At 40.8% G+C, this 19,860-nt stretch overlaps 3 protein-coding genes across 5 annotated transcripts; all 3 read left to right on the plus strand.

Moving 5' to 3' along the window:
* Positions 1 to 185: 185 nt before the first annotated feature.
* On the plus strand, positions 186 to 3,402 carry LOC106569258 (THAP domain-containing protein 1). Of its 2 annotated transcripts, none has more exons than XM_014140448.2 (4): positions 186 to 663; positions 879 to 1,032; positions 1,253 to 1,425; positions 1,658 to 3,402. In XM_014140448.2, the coding sequence occupies exons 1-4, from the start codon at positions 514 to 516 to the stop codon at positions 2,033 to 2,035; spliced, it is 855 nt and encodes a 284-aa protein (XP_013995923.2). In that variant the 5' UTR covers positions 186 to 513; the 3' UTR covers positions 2,036 to 3,402. The 2 variants fall into 2 exon arrangements, with proteins under 2 accessions (XP_013995923.2, XP_013995922.2); XM_014140447.2 differs by having other exon boundaries at positions 188 to 663; positions 1,250 to 1,425.
* A 2,678-nt stretch (positions 3,403 to 6,080) lies between these two features.
* Positions 6,081 to 9,358, plus strand: selenop2 (selenoprotein P2). The gene is made up of 5 exons (XM_014140446.2): positions 6,081 to 6,260; positions 6,399 to 6,641; positions 6,968 to 7,180; positions 8,048 to 8,159; positions 8,449 to 9,358. The coding sequence occupies exons 2-5, from the start codon at positions 6,415 to 6,417 to the stop codon at positions 8,728 to 8,730; spliced, it is 834 nt and encodes a 277-aa protein (XP_013995921.1). The 5' UTR covers positions 6,081 to 6,260; positions 6,399 to 6,414; the 3' UTR covers positions 8,731 to 9,358.
* A 1,411-nt stretch (positions 9,359 to 10,769) lies between these two features.
* elovl8a (ELOVL fatty acid elongase 8a) lies at positions 10,770 to 17,189 on the plus strand. 2 transcript variants are annotated; one of them, XM_014140491.2, is made up of 8 exons: positions 10,802 to 10,912; positions 11,608 to 11,674; positions 11,806 to 11,993; positions 12,179 to 12,259; positions 12,374 to 12,430; positions 12,630 to 12,744; positions 13,458 to 13,585; positions 15,928 to 17,189. In XM_014140491.2, the coding sequence occupies exons 1-8, from the start codon at positions 10,844 to 10,846 to the stop codon at positions 16,093 to 16,095; spliced, it is 873 nt and encodes a 290-aa protein (XP_013995966.1). In that variant the 5' UTR covers positions 10,802 to 10,843; the 3' UTR covers positions 16,096 to 17,189. The 2 variants fall into 2 exon arrangements, with proteins under 2 accessions (XP_045549722.1, XP_013995966.1); XM_045693766.1 differs by lacking the exon at positions 11,608 to 11,674 and having other exon boundaries at positions 10,770 to 10,912.
* The last annotated feature ends 2,671 nt before the right edge of the window (positions 17,190 to 19,860 follow it).

Here is a 19,860-nt window from a genome sequence, read left to right on the forward strand (position 1 = left end):
TTCAAAATGTAAAACATTCGTTTTTACCATCCTATAACCATCCTTTCAATATGGGGACGATGTTGACTAAATATATATTGTATATGTTGCTAGTCTGCATAAATCGAATTTTAATGAACGATACTTTATAGTTCTCTTGAAGAAATATTTGAAACATGCAGTCACATGGGCAGCTCAAACCCGTGACGTTATCAAACGACCGTTGAGGACAAGTGCGCCATTTTGGCTCAAACAAAGTCGGAAATTATTTACTTTGCAATTTCATATTATTTGGCACGCTAACATCGCTTAATACTTTTGTGAACCTTTGGGATGATACAATATCTTATGTGAGCGCATGTTTCAACCATGTTCTATTTTGTTTTGTTTCTTATGAGAACAAGTGTAAAGTTCTGGTAGCCTTCGCTAGCTACAAGCTAGCTCTGTTGTTTGATTGGAATGCAAGTAACTGGGGCTATAGTTCGCTTGCTAGCTAGCTGCATTCAGCAGTTTTGACTTGTTAGCTCGATAGGTATGGGTGGGTGTTCCGCTCCAAATTGCTCAAACTCAACAACCATTGGGAAACAACTATTTCGTTTTCCAAAAGAGCCTATACGCAAGAATAAATGGCTTGTAAACTGCCGGCGTAATTTTGTACCAACTCCACATTCCAGACTGTGCCAGGCAAGTTTATGGGTGACTAATGTTAACCTTACTGGCTAGCTAACGTTAGCTAGTTTGGTCCACCAGTCAACAATTCCCAACTCCAAATTAGAACAAAACATGTTTGTCTACACTTTGGATATACTAACTTAATTTATTTAGTGCCATATATAATGCACCAAGAGAAAATACATCGATATTTAGCCAGCTAATCCTACAGCTATGTCTTCTTGCAGGACCATTTTGAGCTGAGTCAGTTTGAAGAAATAGCCAGGTCGCCAGCAGGGGGAAAGAAGCTGAAACCAAATGCTATCCCTACTCTTTTCAGTGTGCAAAATCCACCTTATCCAATCACCCCACAGATAGTGCTACCTTTCAAACCAGAGCCAGGTAACTACTTTTTTCTTTATTTCTCAAAATCACAACATCTGTCAAAATAGATATTGACACATTATCAGATAGCCTACTATTTTCGAATACTAGTAGGCCTATTGCAAATGTTGGTCCAGTTGTGCTAACACAACTTTTTAAAACTGTTAGTTCCTGATTGTAACAGTGGATCAAGTGAGTGATTCAGATGTGTTGTTAATGTTCTCTGTATACCTAGTAGAGAGAGATCTGAATGTGGGGGATCATGGCTATGCACGGCGGCAACCAACTCTGGGCATGGAGGAAGATGTTGATGAACTACACAAGGCAGAGGAACGCCCCTGCACCCATTGTCAGCCTTACAAAACCCTGCTGGAACAAGAAATGCAACACACTGCCAGACTTCAGAAAGAGGTGTGTTGGTTGCTCCCTTTTCCCAACTATTTCAAACTATTGCCTCATATTTCCTAAAACATCTTTCTCTAGTCAAATATTTTCAGTGTAAATTATTATTGTTATGTTATGTGAAATTATACAATGGACCCATTACGCTTTCAGTCATTAGAATTTTCTCACAGAAGAACCAAACATTTTGTGAGAATCTTGGAAAAGATAACACCTCCTCAACATGTTAACTTGTGTGCAGGCTGAGGAAATGAAGAAGAGGATGTTCAAACTGGACAGAATAGAGAGGGGCCTCCAGACATTTCTGTATGAAGACCAGATCCGTGCCCTGACCCTGACCAAGCGTTCCCGGAGAGCTGTGTGGTCCCATGAGACAGTGCTGAAGGCTCGTAAAATCCGATGTGCAGTCGGTGCCAAGGGTTACGAATTCCTTCGGGAGTTAGGCTACCCTTTGCCCTCTTATAGAACTTTATGCAACCGCCTGGAGGAAAAAATCATGGTGACGACAGCCATGGGCTGTGATGAGCTTGCAGAGCTTGGTCTAGGAATCATATCTACATGTGACAGTCCAGAGGGAGATGGGGACAATGAGGAGGCTTTCATTGGAGTGATGTCATGACTCATGAAAGAGAGAATTTTGATCAATTTGTTTGAATATGTGTTTCATTTTGAAGAATGCAACGCAAAATGACAGGACAATATAGCAAAGACTGACGACAGCTAGTAGGCCTATGCGGTGAAGAAAATGTGGAAGCATATGCACATGAGAGATAGTGTTAAAGCGTTCTTGCTTCTGGACTTGGTTTCACATAATTGTTTTTTTTAGAATGGTTTACTCATGCTAAAGAATTTGGTGTTTATTTTGGGAATGAAACATAAGCTCCTTCAAAACAATAAAGAGCAGCAGTCATCTGCCTTAAAGCGGCAATCGGCAGTAGAAACAATAACAAAGCGTCCTCCCCACACCTGAATCAGTAAAAAGCTGAGGAATGGGGCTGGAGAAATTTAATCACTCAATTTCATAGACCTATGGATGCAAGGATTGACCATCCATGATATCAAAATTATAGTTTTAACAATGTTTTGAGGCTATATAGTGTTTGTTACATTTTCTTTGTCTACAAACATTGGAGTAAAACAAGCATATATTTGGAGTTCTAATGGGGTACGACAGTTGAACTAAGTTCATGAGGCATTTATAAGTTATATTCTTCAAGAATAAAGTCCAAAAATGGATGTAGGAACTACTGATTGCTCCTTTAAGCTTTGAAGCTGCAATTTCAAACCACCTTTCTGTGCTCAATGTGAGGTCATAATTCAGAAGCTACGCTAAATCATTTGCTGTACACCTGTTTTCTTCAGCTGTGAATGTTTGACAAATGCAAAGGAAGAGCAGAATTTTAACCCCTGTTTGCAGAGTTTTTAGTTGCCCTTCATTGTCCCTTATGTTAAGTGGACAAATTGGAGGATTCGTTGTATTTTGTAATGGGAATCAGTTTAGCTGCATTTGGAAACTGCAATGCAGTATAGAGCTTTTGGAGAACTGTGTTAGCTGCATTGTATACTGGCTGTGCCCCCTGAACTTAGGCTGAATAACCTGAGGCCTCTTGTGTTAATCACTAATGAGATATTAGCCAGCAAGCAGAACCTCTGGGTGGGAGGAGGTTTGTAGAAAACTCACTAAAGAGGCAGGAGAGTATACAGTACCCTGATCAAAACAATGGTACTGTAAAAGAATAAAGAAATCTATCAAGTAGGGCTGGGAATTGCCAGGGACCTCATGATACAATATTATCACAATACTTTGGTGCCGATACGATATCTATTGCGATTCGATGTTTGGTATTTTATTAGGATCCCTTTAGATGTTACAGCAGATACTCTTCCTGGGGTCAACACAAAACATGAAACGTGACATAATACAGAACATTAATAGACAAGAACAGCTCAAGGACAGAACTACATCAGTTTAAAAAAAAAAGGGCATACGTAGCCTACATATCAATACATACACACAAACTATCTAGGTCAAACAGGTGTTGCTTTATCCGTTTTTTTTTTTAGATTTGCTGTTTATTTGAGCAATATGAGATGGAACGGAGCTCCATGCAATAATGGCTCTATATAATACTGTACGCTCTCTTGAATTTGTTCTGGATTTGGGGACTGTGAAAAGACCTCTGGTGGCATGTCTGGTGGGGTAAGTGTGTGTGTCAGAGCTGTCTGTAAGTTGACTTTGCAAACAATTTGGGATTTTTAACAAATCAATGTTTCTTATAAAAAGAAGTGATGCAGTCAGTCTCCTCAACTCTTAGTCAAGCGTTCCAAACATATTGCTCATATGTCTTCTGCAAAGGGACAAGAAAGAGCCTTGAGAAAACAAGTTTTGATCAGTCATGGAAATAAAGTGCTTAAAACAAATTGTTTAAAAAGAAGATGGAGAACAAGCTATGAAGAAGAAATAGAGTTTTGGTGCAGGTACAGTCAACCAGGGGAAATATAATATTTAGATATTGTCAAAATGATACATGGTCAAAAAAATATACCAATATGTAACTCGATTTTTTTTCTTTTACCCCCATCACTACTATCAAGTAGGCTGCCTATGTTTGTGGCTTTTGTTTTTTGTGATGTTGAAGTGTTCACTTTTATCAACAGTGTGAAACATTGTTTCGCAAAGGAGACCACACCTTACTCATAGTACTATAACTATACTGAACAAAAATATAAACGCAACATGTAAAGTGTTGGTCCCATGTTTCATGAACTGAAATTAAAGATCCCAGAAATTTTCCATACGCACAAAAAGCTTCTTCCTCTCAAATTTGGTGCACAAATTTGTTTAGATCCGTGTTATTGAGCATTTCTCCTTTGCCCAGATAATCCATCCACCTGACATGTGTGACATCAAGAAGCTGATTAAACAGCATGATCATTACACAGGTGCACCTTGCGCTGGGGACAATAAAAGGCCGCTCTAAAATGTGCAGTTTTGTCACACAACGCAATGCCACAGATGTCTCAAGTTTTGAGGGAGCATCCAATTGGCATGCTGACTGCAGGAATGTCCACCAGAGCTGCTGCCAGATAATTGAATGTTCATTTCTCTACCGTAAGCTGCCTCCAACGTCGTTTTAGAGAATTTGACAGTACGTCCAACCGGCCTCACAACCGCAGATCACGTCTAACCACGCCAGCCCAGGATGCCACATACGGCTTCTTCACCTGCGGGATCGTCTGAGACCAGCCACACGGACAGCTGATGAAACTGAGTAGTTCTGTCTAATGAAGCCCTTTTGTGGGGTAAAACTCCTTCTGATTGGTTGGCTCCTAAGTGGGTGGGCCTATGCCCTCCCAGGCCCACCCATGGCTGAGCCCCTGTCCAGTTATGTGAAATCCATAGATTAGGGCCTAATGAATTTATTTAAATTGACTGATTTCCTTGTATGAACTGTAACTCAGTAACTGCATGTTGCATTGATATTTTTGTTCAGTATAGATACTAAGAAACTGATTCATGAAACAGGAACTATTCTGTTCACATATTTATTATATTTGGATTAGTATTAATATCTATAGCGCTCCTCTGGAATGTTGTGACCTTTGAAAAGCCATGCCCATCACCCTGTAGATTTACTTTTAGCCTGTACTGTACTTTGACCTAATCATTCAGGGTAGAAAGAGCATTGCTGTTTATGTGGTCAAAATCAATTGCAGTGTTTTTCCAAAATTCTGAGAGCCAAAAGAGGGGTAGAAAAGACGTTTCTGATTTTTGTTACTCCAAATATGAAAATACCATTGGTGCTGAAGTTATTTGGAGTTCTCAGAATCAGAATCATAGATGCTACTTGTAGACGTGTTTGTATGTCACGCATTTATTCTACTCCCACACAGTTGGACCCCTGACCCACTTCTTGGTAAACCTTGCTAAATTGTGATCAATGATTCCTCATTGTGGAGTATATATACAATGTTTGATAATGTTGTTTTTGAAGATTTGCACAACCCTTTTCATTCTATAGTTTTCCTGTTTTGGCATTATTTGTCAGCCATCACACACAGTATATGAGCATGGCATTCCAGCATGGAGTGAGCATGGAATCAGCATGGAATCAGCATGGAGTGAGCATGGAATCAGCATGGAATCAGCATGGAGTGAGCATGGAGTGAGCATGGAATCAGCATGGAGTGAGCATGGAGTGAGCATGGAATCAGCATGGAATGAGCATGGCATTCCATGCTCATTCCATGCTCATATACTGTGTGTGATGGCTGACAAATAATTCCAAAACAGGAAAACTATAGAACGAAAAGGCTTGTGTAAATCTTCAAAAACAACATTAACATACTGATTGTATATATACTCCACAATGAGGAGTCAGCATGGAAAGAGCATGGAATGAGCATGGAAAGAGCATGGAATGAGCATAGAATCAGCATGGAATGAGCATGGAATGAGCATGGAATGAGCATGGAATGAGCATAGAATCAGCATGGAATGAGCATAGAATCAGCATGGAATGAGCATGGAATCAGCATGGAATCAGCATGGAATTCAGTGCCTTGGATCTGGTGTCTATAACATTTATTAGAATACAATACCATTTCAAGAATTTACATTATCCAAAAATGTAGCCTCATAGAGAAGAAAACATATCTGGAATTGACAGGTTAGTGTTGGGTTTCACAACCCTCTTACCCTAAAGTAAACACAGTGGCTTACTCTGTTTGTTTTTGGGGGTAGTGCTTACCTGAGATAAGGGCTTAAAAACAGCAGCGTAACATTGTATTGCTTAGTTGTGCGAAGCAGAAGAGAGGCTCAACGAGGACAGAGGTCAGTCCAGGTATTATGTCATTCAGTAGTCCATATTTTGCATACTGTATGTAGCAGAGACTATAGTGATACATACGAAGAGTTGTAATAACCATCACATCTGAAAGTGAACTTCTGAAATCGGCCTCTCTCTTGGAACTCTTTTTAGGTGAGGTTTGGAGGACATGATGCAGGGTCTCTTGACTCTGTGGCTGTGTGCTGCTCTGCCAGGGCTCCTATGCGCATCGCCTCTGTTAGTAGAAGGGGACAATGATGCCTCCAAGATCTGCAAGACTGCACCGCACTGGGAGATCAAGGGCCATGGGGCCCCCATGAAGGAGCTGCTGGGAAATGTAGTTGTTCTGGCTCTGCTGAAAGCAAGCTGACACTTCTGCCGCACACAGGCCTCCAAGTAAGAGAGAAGTCTTCAGAATCTGTCTTGCATAACATTACTGTAGACCTTCTGCAACATACTGTTATTATACCACTGTGCAAAGATTTGGTATAGAAATCATTAAGATGTAATAATAATGTATTTACAAACAAATGTATGTAAAGTTGTTGATGTAATGGTGCTGGTGATCCAGTTCAGATTTATTGAGAGCAGCCTTCCCAAACAGTAGAGAGAAATGATCTGAATTATGAAAGAATGGGAAATTAGTAAATAACGCCATCTAGTGGCAATCAAGTGGCACCTCGTCATGACTGATCTGCCATTGTCCTGTTGCTGCTGAGTAGACTAGGAGGCCTGCGTGACAAGCTGCTCCACAGCAACCTGACAGACGTGTCGTTCCTCATCGTGAACGAGAGGGAGGCCCAGTCCAGAGCCATGTACTGGGAGCTGAAGAGGAGGGCCCCCCCGGGCATCCCTGTCTACCAACAGGCCCCGCTACAGGACGACGTCTGGGAGGCCTTGGACGGAGACAAGGACGACTTCCTGGTATATGACAGGTAATAAGGGAAGGTAACACTGCCGCTATTACCTCGCTTTCCAACCAAGGTGCAGAAATTGAGGCGCAAAAACCCTGATGAACCATGATAAGAGCTGAAATGCCATGTTTTTACTTAAAGGTCCAATGCAGCAGTTTTTTTCTCAATATCAAATGATTTCTGGGTAATAATTAAGTAGGCCTACCTCATGGTGATTGTTTTCTATTAAAATGTTCACTTTTTGAAAAAATAGCTTCTTAGCAAAGATACATTTCTCCAGCAAGAATTTTGCTAGGACTGTCTGGGAGTGGTCTTGAGTGGGGAGGGTTAAACTGAAAACGAACTGTAATTGGCAGAGGTTTGGAACTCTCTTTCTTATTGGTCTATTAACTAATTTACAGACCAAAACACCATCCCACCACAACATGCTGAAATTTCAGTCTGTCTTTTTAAACAGCTCTTACACTAACAGGGCATTATCATCATTTTCACAATTTCACTCTATTATTCCAAAATTGCGTTTTTGAATACACTGGGTCTTAAACAATAAATAAGTCATTTTATAAACTTCCACTGTCCTCCAACAGTAACTGAATTATTTCTTCACTTCAATATGACAGGTAAGAGCCATCAAAGAGGGCCAAAATACTGTCAGTTGTTTCTCAAAATGATACATCTCTCATGAATAAGGAATGGAATTGTATTGATTGAAGGAAACCCGTCAGCCCTAATCTAAAGCTTACCACTGCTCTTTGACTTTAATGGTATGAAGTATCTAACAGGTTTTATTGAGACATTTTCTATCTACAGAGATCTTTAGAACTGGTGTGACACCTCATTCGTGTGGCCATGTAATGTATCTCTCCTATCCCCTCCTCTCTCTGACAGATGTGGGCGACTGACGTTCCACATAGTCCTACCCTACAGCTTCCTCCACTACCCCTACATAGAGGCAGCCGTCAGAGCCACCTACCACAAGGACATCTGTGGCAACTGCACCGTAAGTGAAAGCACTATTCTTAAGGGAACTGCAGACATTTCATTTCAGTTTGGCTCCTCAATTGAAAACACTACTGTCTGCAGAAGTGCTCCATAGAAATACAATTACTAGAACAGGAAAACCCCACAGACTCTTCTCTTTCTAGTAATTCTCTCTCTATGATTTGGCCTTGTAGCGTAATAAAGGTTCTGATTAGTAAACCAAATAATAGAGATCTCTGCGGATCTCCTAGGTGTATTTTTAGCTTGTACCTATTTTGTTAACTTTAGTTTGTTCTACTCTTCTACAGGTGGACTCCAACACAACCTCCTCAGCTGGGTGGAACAGCTCCCAGAGAAATGAGACACTGAGCAGTTCAGAGATGCGTGTTAACGAGACAGACAGCACAGTGGTTGATACAGTGAGGTCTACTGATGTCGATACCGTCAGCAACCCAGTTGCAAGTGATGGACGCCAGATGTCGTCTGAGGGGGGTGGTAACATGTCACACATACCTCACCAGCATCATCAGTACCCCCACCACCAGCATCATCAGTACCCCCACCATCATCACTATCATCAGCACCACTGAAATCATGGGTCAGACGCAGATAAACAGGACTCCAATTAACATTGTCTGTGTCGTTTCTGAGACGAGTAATTGTTATTTAGCATGGTGGTGGTGGTGGCTTGTGTCAGTGACTTGACCGTCCGATGAATAGTTTTGTATGAATTCAATTTGATTTTGTCTGTATCTGTCAAATGTGTCTGATAAGGCAAACCTGTACAGTAAACTGGAATTATTTAGGCCCTTGAAATACAGTATGTCTTCCCTACATGTGGTCTGGTGACAGGTCCTGCTCTCCTCTGCAGTTTATGAAGTCTGCAGGTCAAACCTTACGGAGGTGTCTGTAGAAAGATGCTGTGCTAAGGAAAGTTGGACTGACAGTCACCGAACCCATGCAGGGCAGTGTGCTGGACTTCAGGGTATACTTGTCAACGTCTTCACTATATTTATATATATATATATATATATATATATATATATTCCGGACTCCGACATAAGATTTACGTTCCAGGTTGCTGGTTGTTCCATTGTTAGATACTGGTTATTCACAAGCAGGTAGCCTAAGCCTACTATGTTCTATATAACTAATCTGAATTCACAATTAAAAGTATGATTATGTTGTTGTATGAATGTAATGAAAATAATTTGAATATATTGTGTTTCTATGTTCATAAAGGGTGGGGCAGGGTAGATTTATTTTGCTTGTCTGGAGCAGTGGTGGGAAAAGTATCCAACTGTCATACTTGAGTAAAAGTAAAGATACCTTAATAGGAAATAACTCAAGTGAAAGTCACCCAGTAAAATACAGCTTGAGTAAAAGTCTAAACGTATTGGGTTTAAAAATACTTAAGTATCAAAAGTAAATGTAATTGCTAAAGTATACTTAAGTACCAAAAGTAAAAGTATAAATAATTTCAAATTCCTTGTATTAAGCAAACCAGACGGCACCATTTTCAAATTTTTTAAAGTTACGGATAGCCAGGGGCATGCTCCAACACTCAGACATAATTTACAAACAAACATATGTTTAGTGGGTCCGTCAGATCAGAGGCAGTAGGGATGACCAGGAATGTTCTCTTTATAAGTGTGTGAATTAGACAATTGTCCTCTCCTGCTAAGCATTCAAAATGTGTACTTTTGGCTGTCAGGGAAAATGTATGGAGTAGAAAGTACATCATTTTATTTAGGAATGTGGTGAAGTAAAAGTAAAAGTTGTCAAAAATATAAATAGTAAAGTACAGATACAGTACCAAAAAAAACGACTTAAGTAGTACTTTCAAGTATTTTTACTTAAGTACTTTACACCACTGGTCTGGAGTTACTGTCAATGGATACAGGGAGAAAACCGAATATGAATACATCATCAGCAAAACTTAAAAAGTAGAAATAATAAGAGTTTCATAAAGTGATCTAAGACAAGCACCGAGGGCAGACAGTGGGGAGGGGGCAGACATAAGTAGGGAATTCGTAATGCAGTTTGAGAAGATGGATCTAGTCTGTCACTGAGCTGATGAACAACTCTGTTGCTCTATCACTGATGTGCCAGAGAAGCGGTTGGTGAGCTGAATTAGTTGAATGAGTCTTACCTTGCTCCTACTGACCTGTGAGCCATACATTGTTAATGAGCAGGAGGGCTACATCTCAGTGTCATTAGGTGTTTGACTTGGACTGAAATAGGTGCCGGTACTGTTTATATTTAGGTGCAGGAGCTCCACAATACTTTTGAGCAAATTATTCTATGAAGAACAGAAGCTCAAGCATTAGAACATTTGAGGTGCCGGAGTACTGGTGAGCTCCTGTCTAATTCAAGCACCGAGCGTCAATAATGTTTCACCTTTATGTAAACTCATAGGCTATTTCCTAACAAATAATAGGTCAATTATACTGTTTGGTGGCCTAGGCCTATATCTATTCACTATTCTTTTAAACCATACATTTATTCAAGTTAAATAGCATCTCACAAGTGGGCAAGGCATGAAATAGATTGCCTTGTGCTCGGCTATAGGCTAAAATACCATGCACAGCAGGTGGATTACCTCATTGCCGCGGGGGCTGATGGTAAACGACAATTCAGCTCACTCATATCGCCATCAACACTCAGAGAGAATGCTGCGCTGGATGGCGGACAAATTCAACCATGGCTAGATGGTTTGCGACCATCAGATCTGCAATTTGTGCATTCCGGTCGATGAGTGCAGCCTACGAAGTAAGTTCTGTTAACCTCGCACCTGAATATAGACAATTACAGCCTATTATAAATTACTTTCGTATGACAAAATCAGTTAGGCCTAGCCTAAATAGTTATTTTGTAATTTCTAAAATGAATGTCCCTCAAGTCTAGACTGTAGTGGTATAACCAAGGGACATACCTTCATAATTTTATCATCACCATTATCATCATCATCACTATTCATGCCAACACCTTGTTATTTCATAAAGAGCTATACACACCTCTGTGAGAGAGAAAAAAATCCTAAAAGTGTAACTTGTAGGCGACAGAGAGTTAAAATACAAAAGAGGTTATCCGAGGTTCAATATGCTGTGTCGTTGTGTAAGGGATTTTCTAAATCCTCCTGAAGCAAGAAGCTAAACCTACTTCAGCTTATCCGGCTGGCCGACTGATTTGAGAAGCCTATCAACAAAACGTCTCAGATACAGTATTTCTGTGCGTCTTTTCCAATTGTGACCCTTTTCATAATTTACCAATCTGACGTTAGGTGGCAGTACTGTTGCTTGCATAGACATCCTTCTGAAATCTACTATATGAGTTAGGAAATGTAAACTTCTAGGAGCAAATAATTCACACCAACTATTTGGATAGCTTCATCAGAGTGAATATTTACTTTATATAATGTAAAGTGATAAAATGCATTTAACTCATCATATAATGCATTTTTGCAGCATTTAGGGATGGCCACAACATGGCAGAAAATCCAACTGTTCTACCAAGGGGTGTTAGATAATGGAGGTAACTGTGCCCAGCTTCTAAAACCAGACCGTGCTCACTGAAGTTACCAGTACAAGACCAACATACGTAAATCATTGCTTCACCTATCCATTTTCCTATCCTATAGTAATGCTGTCTCTGCGTGCTTTCAGACAAAAGAACCGACAGCTGGTTGCTGGTGTACTCACCTGTGCCAATCACTTGCATCTTCCTGTGCTACCTGCTCCTCATATGGGTGGTCCCCAAGCTGATGGCTCAGAGACAGCCAGTCAACCTCAAGCCTGTGCTCATCATTTACAACTTTGCTATGGTCTGCCTGTCTGCCTACATGTTCTATGAGGTGTGGAAAGCATGGATAACTTGTAGCTATTTTACTCATATTGGATGTGCTTTGGATCTATTGTACACATTACAGTACCTATTTATACCCTTGTTGTATAGTGTATGTGTAAATAAGTGATGATGAGTAGCTATTTCTCTACCTGTAAGCATATAGTATTTTAATGCATTTTACTCTCTCCTCAGTTCACAGCGTCATCCTGGTTGGCAAACTATAGTATATTATGTCAGCCTGTGGACTACAACACCAGCCCACTGGCAATGCGGGTAACTCATATCCACTGCAATGCTTTGCAATTGCCTTAGTGTACATATACTGTATGTAAATTATTTCTAATCTTAACCTACTGCTGAAATGTATCTTCTATGTGTTCTGAACAGATGGCCAAGGTCTGCTGGTGGTTCTACTTCTCCAAAGTCATCGAGCTCAGTGATACTGTAAGTACACTTCAGGGATTCTACTATCCCAGGTTGAAGCAAAAACGGTGTAAGTGTGCTCTTATTACATCTCTTCTATCAAGACATCTTTAATGTGCTGTCTTCTGTCCATGTGACTGTAGCTAATTGTGTTTCTTGTCATATTCTTGTATGTCTGTCACGTTTGATAAATAAATTAAATATGACACGTCTCTTCCAGCTTTTCTTCATCCTGAGGAAGAAGAACAGTCAGCTGACGTTCCTGCATGTCTACCACCACGGCACCATGATCTTCAACTGGTGGGCTGGGGTCAAATACGTGGCAGGAGGCCAGTGTAAGGGTTGCCACATTACTACAGACAAGACGGTGATTCATTTACCCGGTGTTAGACCCAGACAATTCTGCCCTATACGTAACAGTATGGCACTGCACAATCTATTTCTTGTGTCTGCTTCCTGCTCAGTCTTGGTTGAAATAATGATTAGGCTATTCATACAGGACTTGTTCTGTAGGAGACAGACAGTACACACACCCACACATTGAAATGCACCTGACATTTCAATGAATCTGGAACACATGCCGTGATGCCTACAGTGTCCTTGGAACTGTTCCACACCCCTGCTATTTGAAAAGGACATTTGCAGTGGTCAAAGCAGTGATCAAAATAGACCAGCTAGGAACAGAACGGCCAGGATTAAGAGAAGTTTTTGGCACTAAGATGCTGTATAATTTGTTTAAAATGGCGGTGAGTTGGTAGAAAACAGCTGGCAAAGCATCTTAGTGCAGCATTTGCCCTCCTTTTGGTTTAAAGATAGTCAACACAGCCTGGCTATTTATTTTCACATTGCATGTACAAAGATGGGCAGATAGATAATTACGCCTTGAGATAAAATAAAGGACGAATCAAGACCTTGTTATTCAATTAAAGAACCCAGCTTTAGAAACAAGTTATAAACATCTGAACTTGTAATAAATTAAGAAATGCTGTAAACATATCACTGAATTACTCGCCCATTCTCGGTGTATTGTGTGTTCTCCTCCCTCCAGCTTTCCTTATAGGCCTTATCAACTCATTGGTGCACGTGGTGATGTATCTATACTATGGGCTGGCAGCACTGGGGCCGCACATGCAGCAGTATCTGTGGTGGAAGCGCTACCTCACCTCCCTGCAGCTGGTGAGTAGAGTGGCCTTGATGCAGAGCCTCTGCTACAGTATGGCCTCCAAAATGGCACCCATACAGTACATTCACTAGAGTCTAGATAATACAAATGTACATTTACTTTATATCCTGTAGGGGATTTTACCCTAAGAACCTCAAAGTGCTTTAAAACCCCTTTAATGTTAAGTCCTCTATCTTACCGGTTCTGGGCCGGTTCTGACTGACATGTTGGTATACAAAGCACTATGTGAACTTCACAGGGTCCAGTGCCTTATATTGGCAGAAAGCCCCACCCGTCTGCTCTCCACTACCACTCGGTCAGCAGACCTGACTTGAAGTATACGTTTTCATACCCCACATTAGCAAAGGGATGTGAAGTTTCAGATTTTCTGGCTTATCCAGACAAATAATAGATTTCCTCTCCCTCTGAGCATCTGAGACAGCATATTAAAGGGGAGAGTCTAGCGATTTCAGCTATCGTGGTTTCATCTCACGGTGATATTCACAGCCGGATTTAGAACTCTCAACATGAAAACATTGTAAATAATTTCATAGAATTGAAACACGACCACTTTCTTTTGGTCACAGAGGGACAAAATCACTTTGTGTGTAAAGCTGAAGTTGTAACGAGTCTGCAGCAATTCGAATGGCGTTGCTCAATATGATCATATTTATTTTACAGTTAAAATGAATATTAAATCTCATAGTAAGTTTTTTCTAATTTTATTTATTTATTTAGAAAGCATTTCAGTCATTTCAAGCGCTATTCCACTTTTGTTGAATATACAGTACCAGTCAAAAGTTTGGACAAATGAAAATACATTTTAGATTTTAGATTCTTCAAAGTTGCCACCCTTTGCCTTGATGACAGCTTTGTACGCTCTTGGCATTCTCTCAACCAGCTTCACCAGGAATCCTTTTCCAACAGTCTTGAAGGAGTTCCCACATATGCTGAGCACTTGTTGGCTGCTTGATGGTTTTTGCGACTGACCTTCGTGTCTTAAAGTAATGATGGACTGTCGTTTCTCTTTGCTTAGTTCATCTGTTCTTGCCATAATATGGACTTGGTCTTTTACCAAATAGGGCTATCTTCTGTATACCACCCCTACCTTGTTACAACACGAATGATTGGGTCAAACGCATTAAGAAGGAAATAAATTCCACAAATTAACTTTTAACAAGGAACACCTTTTAATTGAAATGCATTCCAGGTGACTACCTCATGAAGCTGGTTGAGAGAATGCCAAGAGTGTGCAAAGCTGTCATCAAGGCAAAGGGTGGCTACTTTGAAGAATATCAAATATAAAAATATATTTTCATTTCTTTAAGACTTTTTTGATTACTGAATGATTTCATATGTGTTATTTCAGTTTTGATGTCTTCACTATTATTATGTAGAAAATAATAAAAATAAAGAAAAACCCTGGAATGACAGGTACTGTATAATTGTATAATATTTGTCATATTTACTTGAGCTTGTGTCCTCGAAAGTAAGTACACTTCAGCAATGTATAACTATGTTCAACCAGACCTTTCTAGAACTATGCAGCAATTAACTAGTTATTGTTTATGGCCATCGCATGAAAAATAAGTTATTTTGGGTATGTCTATTTCGGCAGAAATCTACATTTGGCATTATTAGCTGGAATCCTTTATTGAAACAATAACAAAGCTGTCTTCCCACCTGTGTTTTGGTAAAAAGTTGAGGGATGGGCCTGGAGAACAGGAACAGGAACCACTCTCAAATTCAAAGCAAGAGCTATGTATGCAAAGACTGAGCATCCATGATATCAAAATTATAGTTTTAGCCATGTTTTGAGGCTATAGAGTATTTGTTTACATTTACTTTGTCAACAAACATTGGAGTTTAACAAGCTTATATTTGGGGTTCTGATGAGGTATGACAGTTGAACTAAGCTCATGGGGAATGTATACGTTATATTCTTCAACAATCAATGGGTGTATATCATTAATTTAAGTCCAAAAATAGATGTAGCAATTAAGGATTCTAGCTTTAACCTTCAGTGTCATGTCAGGATGCTAGCTTATTAACTTGTGGTTGATCTGAGTGGTCAATGGAAGCCTTGTTAACATGGTTAGGTCTGGGACACAATGAACATTAGATCATCACTGACCTTATTAACCCTGAAGCCTTACTGTAAGACCCCCACTAATAACTGTTGTGTGAAGACAATAGGATCATACTGCATGTACTGTATGAAGCTGCATCTGTGCTGAATATGTGAACTCTTTTTATGGGCTCTACAACTGTGCACTTTCAATGTGGTCACACTAGAAGCCCACAACTGAGCTTTCTTCTTATTGACACTGGTTATGTTGACCCTCTGTGACCCCAGCTCCAGTTCTTCATAGTGACCATCCACACCAGCTACAACCTGTTCACTGACTGCGACTTCCCAGACTCCATGAACACGGTGGTGTTTGTCTACTCCCTCAGCCTCATCGTACTCTTCAGAAACTTCTACTATCAGAGCTACCTCACCAAGAAGAGCAAACAGACATGAGACACGGATGTAGAGGCAATTGTTACTTATTTTATTAAAATTGATCATGTATGTTTTTAAAATATTTATTGACCTATTTATTGACCCATCATGTTTAAGTAAAGCAGGTCTCTATCCGCTGGACATAAGCCTCTGTTTGTTTCTGTTTCAGCCTCCCCTCCAACCATTAGGGTAACACACACACACACTCAGAGAGAGCTAGCCCTCTCCCATTCCCTCCCATCCCCCCTTAGGTCATTAGGGATGAAGTCCCAGCCACGCTCTGGCGACTCTGCCAAATTGAAATAAACCTGAGCAGGCCTCCTGCTCTTCACTCCACTTATTTATCTAATCTCTCTCTGTGACACTTCATTTGTCTTCAGAGTCATTGGCTGAGAGGTTAGCCAATCGCAAGTCAGCTGGCAGTCTAAAACCGCACCCTGTGCCCCTCCTACTCTCCCTCTCTGACTCTGTTCTGTGAGTCCCAATAACTCAACTAGGTGAACCGAACAAGTGTGCTCGCATATTCCCTTAGAAGACTTTTGCTTGAAAAAAAAAAAGTTGCAATAGCACTGTTTGTCCACCTTGAGATGCCGTACCCAGTATACACTTCCTCAAAATAGTCAGAATTAATCTAAAATAACTAAAAAAATCTGCCATTCACTTAGAAGTTTTTCATTTAGAAGTCGCTAAGATGTTTGGTGCAATATTTCTCAAGTGAACTATTTTTTGCATGAAAACAAATCGTCTATCGTTGTGAATGACAACAAACACTTGAAGAATCCCTACTGTTGACCAATGAGGCGTAGACTTCAGCTACCGAAATACTGCTTGCCTCAATAATTTTTTTAGTTCTTATGAACAGCCAAAAAAACCTCGCTAAAGAACAAAATGAACAAAAACGTCACAAAACTGCTTCGGATGGGAAGCCTACAGACGCCTTTAGCTGATCCTGTTTCCAATGTCTATGTGAACCATTCAAGTGAGGATAACTCTGAGGGGGTTTCCATCTTATGTCACTACTTTATCACTTGTGAACATGTTAGGGTTGAACTGGCTATTTGTATGCATAACTTATATAATATACCGGGGAAGCTATGCTACAATATTAAGTTTATAAACTACGAGTAAATCAACTGTTGAAGACAAGAAGAACTACAACCGGCAACAGGAAGTGCGTCACGACGCTGGGATCAGCCTGCACGCCGACGACAGGAGGAGCAAGTTTAAACCACACTCCTCCTCCCTCGGACAGGCCAGCATTGAGCGGGAAATATCTCTCAGTATAAAAGAGAGAACAATAGGATGTGTCGCCCTCTTCTCTGTTTTGCCCTGCGAGGTAAAACAGTGAGACCGTATATATACGAACCACACACGTGTTTGCATTAATTAAAGTACAGCTAAATCAGAAGTTACTATGTGCTGACTATTTTGTTCTGTTACCAGAAACGAACTGTCGCAACATTAACAAACAGTAAAGCCTAATTTCATTATTGAAACTGATAAGCCTGTTTCCCTTCCTTCTTTGAAAGTCGAGTGACAATTAGTGTCTGTCCGTATAGTGTCACCAGTGACTGACTGTTCTAGTTTCCCATCCTGGGTGTGTAACTTGCTATTCATGGGTTCTGGAAAATGACGTAGCTTGTCTTGCAGTGCATGTGCTCAGTCTGTTGTGTTGAATTGCATGACAGCTGTCTTTTAAAAAAGCAGTTCAACAACAATCACTAAGAGTTCAGTCATGCAGGCACTGTGACGTCTTTGTGACTCGTGTCATGACCAAGGACAGAGGGGCTTTGTGGCCCCATGTAAAGTAGCCGGTTTCAAATGTCTATGGTACACTCTCAGCCAGCAGCATACCACCCTGCATTCCACTGCTGGCTTGCTTCTGAAGCTAAGCAGGGTTGGTCATGATTGGTCCTTAGATGGGAGACCAGATGCTGCTGGAAGTGGTGTTGGAGGGCAAGTAGAAGGGGCACTCTTTCCTCTGGACAAAAAAATATCCCAATGCCCCAGGGCAGTGATTGGGGACATTGCCCTGTGCAGGGTGCCGTCTTCCCGACGGGATGTTAAACAGGTGTCCTGACTCTCTGTGGTCACTAAAGATCCCATGGCACATATTGTAAGAGTAGGGGTGTTAATCCCGGTGTCCTGGCTAAATTCCCAATCTGTCCCTCATACGGTCACCTAATCATCCCCAGTTTGCAATTGGCTCATTCATCTCCCCTGTAACTATTCCACAGGTTATTGCTATAAATGAGAATGTGTTCTCAGTCAACTTACCTGGTAAAATAATGGCTAAATCAAAATAAAATACAAAAAAAGGTGCTATCTAGGACTTAAAAGGGCTCTTTGGCTGTCCCCATAGGAGTACCCTTTTTGGTTCCATGTAGAATCCTTTGTGTTCCATGTAGAACCCTTTCCACAGAGGGTTCTACATGGAACACAAGGGGGTACTACCTGGAACCCAAAGGGTTCTACCAGGAACCAAAAAGGTTTCTCCTATGGGGACAGCCAAAGAACCCTTTTGGAACCCTTTTTTCTAATAGTGTAGATACAGCTGTGTAGAGTTACAGACCATATCCTGCTGGCGAGATGACCACTGTTTTCCTCGCAAGTATGAGTGTCACATCTCATACCCCACAGCTTATTGCCAGATGCACATTTGGACATATTTGTCACTGGAATCAGCTTGCAGTATTGCTCTGGGGGCATGTGTCCTCTCCCAGCAATATATTGCTGTCAGTCTTTCATCCCAGCCATCCAACACCACATGCCTGTGCTGATGTGTATGAAAACAAACCCTTGAGTCTCCTTACTCCTAAGAGCACATTTTCATGTCTGTATGTTGTGTTCACACAAATGCCAGATAAATAAATGATGGCCAGTATTTTCCACCACTCTCATTTTAATCAAAGTTTGACACAGCTGACACTTCTCCTTGGCTCTCTAAGCCTGTCACATAATATCTGACAAGATATCTTCTTGAAACTTGTCTTTTAATGTGACTCGTCTGGGAGAATGCAGTGGTCTACAGCCACAGTGATTTACAGCAGGGGCCTCCCCTCCTCAACGTTCATCCACTGACTGTCTTGTGCAATAAACAAGTGATATGTTCCTGGGTGTGTAGTTAAATGTCACTTTCCCCGTGAGACAGGAGATGAAGGCCATCCTTTAATGCCGCTGTCACTTTAAGTATCAGAGGCTTCCTCTGCTGCTGCCGTTTGATAAGGGGAATTGAAAGTGGATGAAAGCACATTAATTTGTGGTGAGAGAGAGGTTGGAGGGAATGAGAATCTCTCCCCTAACTCCCCTCTGTTTCTTCCATTCTTTAGTTTAGCATGTCGTGGTTGTGGCTGATATTAAGGGATCCATCTTACCTTCAGAGGCTGGTGCCAAATGGTTTGGGATTGAGCAAGGGGTCATTTGAATCACTTGTGTCCAGTCCTCAGCTACTCCATGCTGTTCTAGGTGTACTGACAAACACCCATACCCACGCTTCCACATGAAAAAAGATATGTTAGTTGTACAGTCTAAAAGCTTAAACTCTAATCAAGATGAGAAGTCATGTTCACAAGTCCCTCTCACATCTAGACATGGCAACATTATCTTCTAAAAATGACTCACAGATCAACAAAGGTACACCACTTATGGCAGCGAGAAGGGAAAAAAACACATCCACTGATAACAAGAGAAAGTGATGATGTAGAGGCACTTATAAGTTAGTTTGGTAGTCTCCCCAGTAACAGCAAGTAACACCTTGTCTGTACACTGTAATTTGTAATCCCT

Source organism: Salmo salar, chromosome ssa14 (genome assembly GCF_905237065.1).
Source record: "Salmo salar chromosome ssa14, Ssal_v3.1, whole genome shotgun sequence".
NCBI classification, from domain to species: domain Eukaryota; kingdom Metazoa; phylum Chordata; class Actinopteri; order Salmoniformes; family Salmonidae; genus Salmo; species Salmo salar.

Bases quoted from the DNA above. Each gene is read 5' to 3' on its own strand.
- LOC106569258 (XM_014140447.2), top strand. From the start codon at position 514: ATGGGTGGGTGTTCCGCTCCAAATTGCTCAAACTCAACAACCATTGGG. The intron at 664-878 runs GCAAGTTTATGG...GTCTTCTTGCAG, and splicing joins CACATTCCAGACTGTGCCAG to GACCATTTTGAGCTGAGTCA. The intron at 1,426-1,657 runs GTGTGTTGGTTG...ACTTGTGTGCAG, and splicing joins CTGCCAGACTTCAGAAAGAG to GCTGAGGAAATGAAGAAGAG.
- elovl8a (XM_014140491.2), top strand. From the start codon at position 10,844: ATGGCTAGATGGTTTGCGACCATCAGATCTGCAATTTGTGCATTCCGG. The intron at 11,994-12,178 runs GTGTGGAAAGCA...CTCTCTCCTCAG, and splicing joins CTGCCTACATGTTCTATGAG to TTCACAGCGTCATCCTGGTT. The intron at 12,745-13,457 runs GTAAGGGTTGCC...TCCTCCCTCCAG, and splicing joins ATACGTGGCAGGAGGCCAGT to CTTTCCTTATAGGCCTTATC.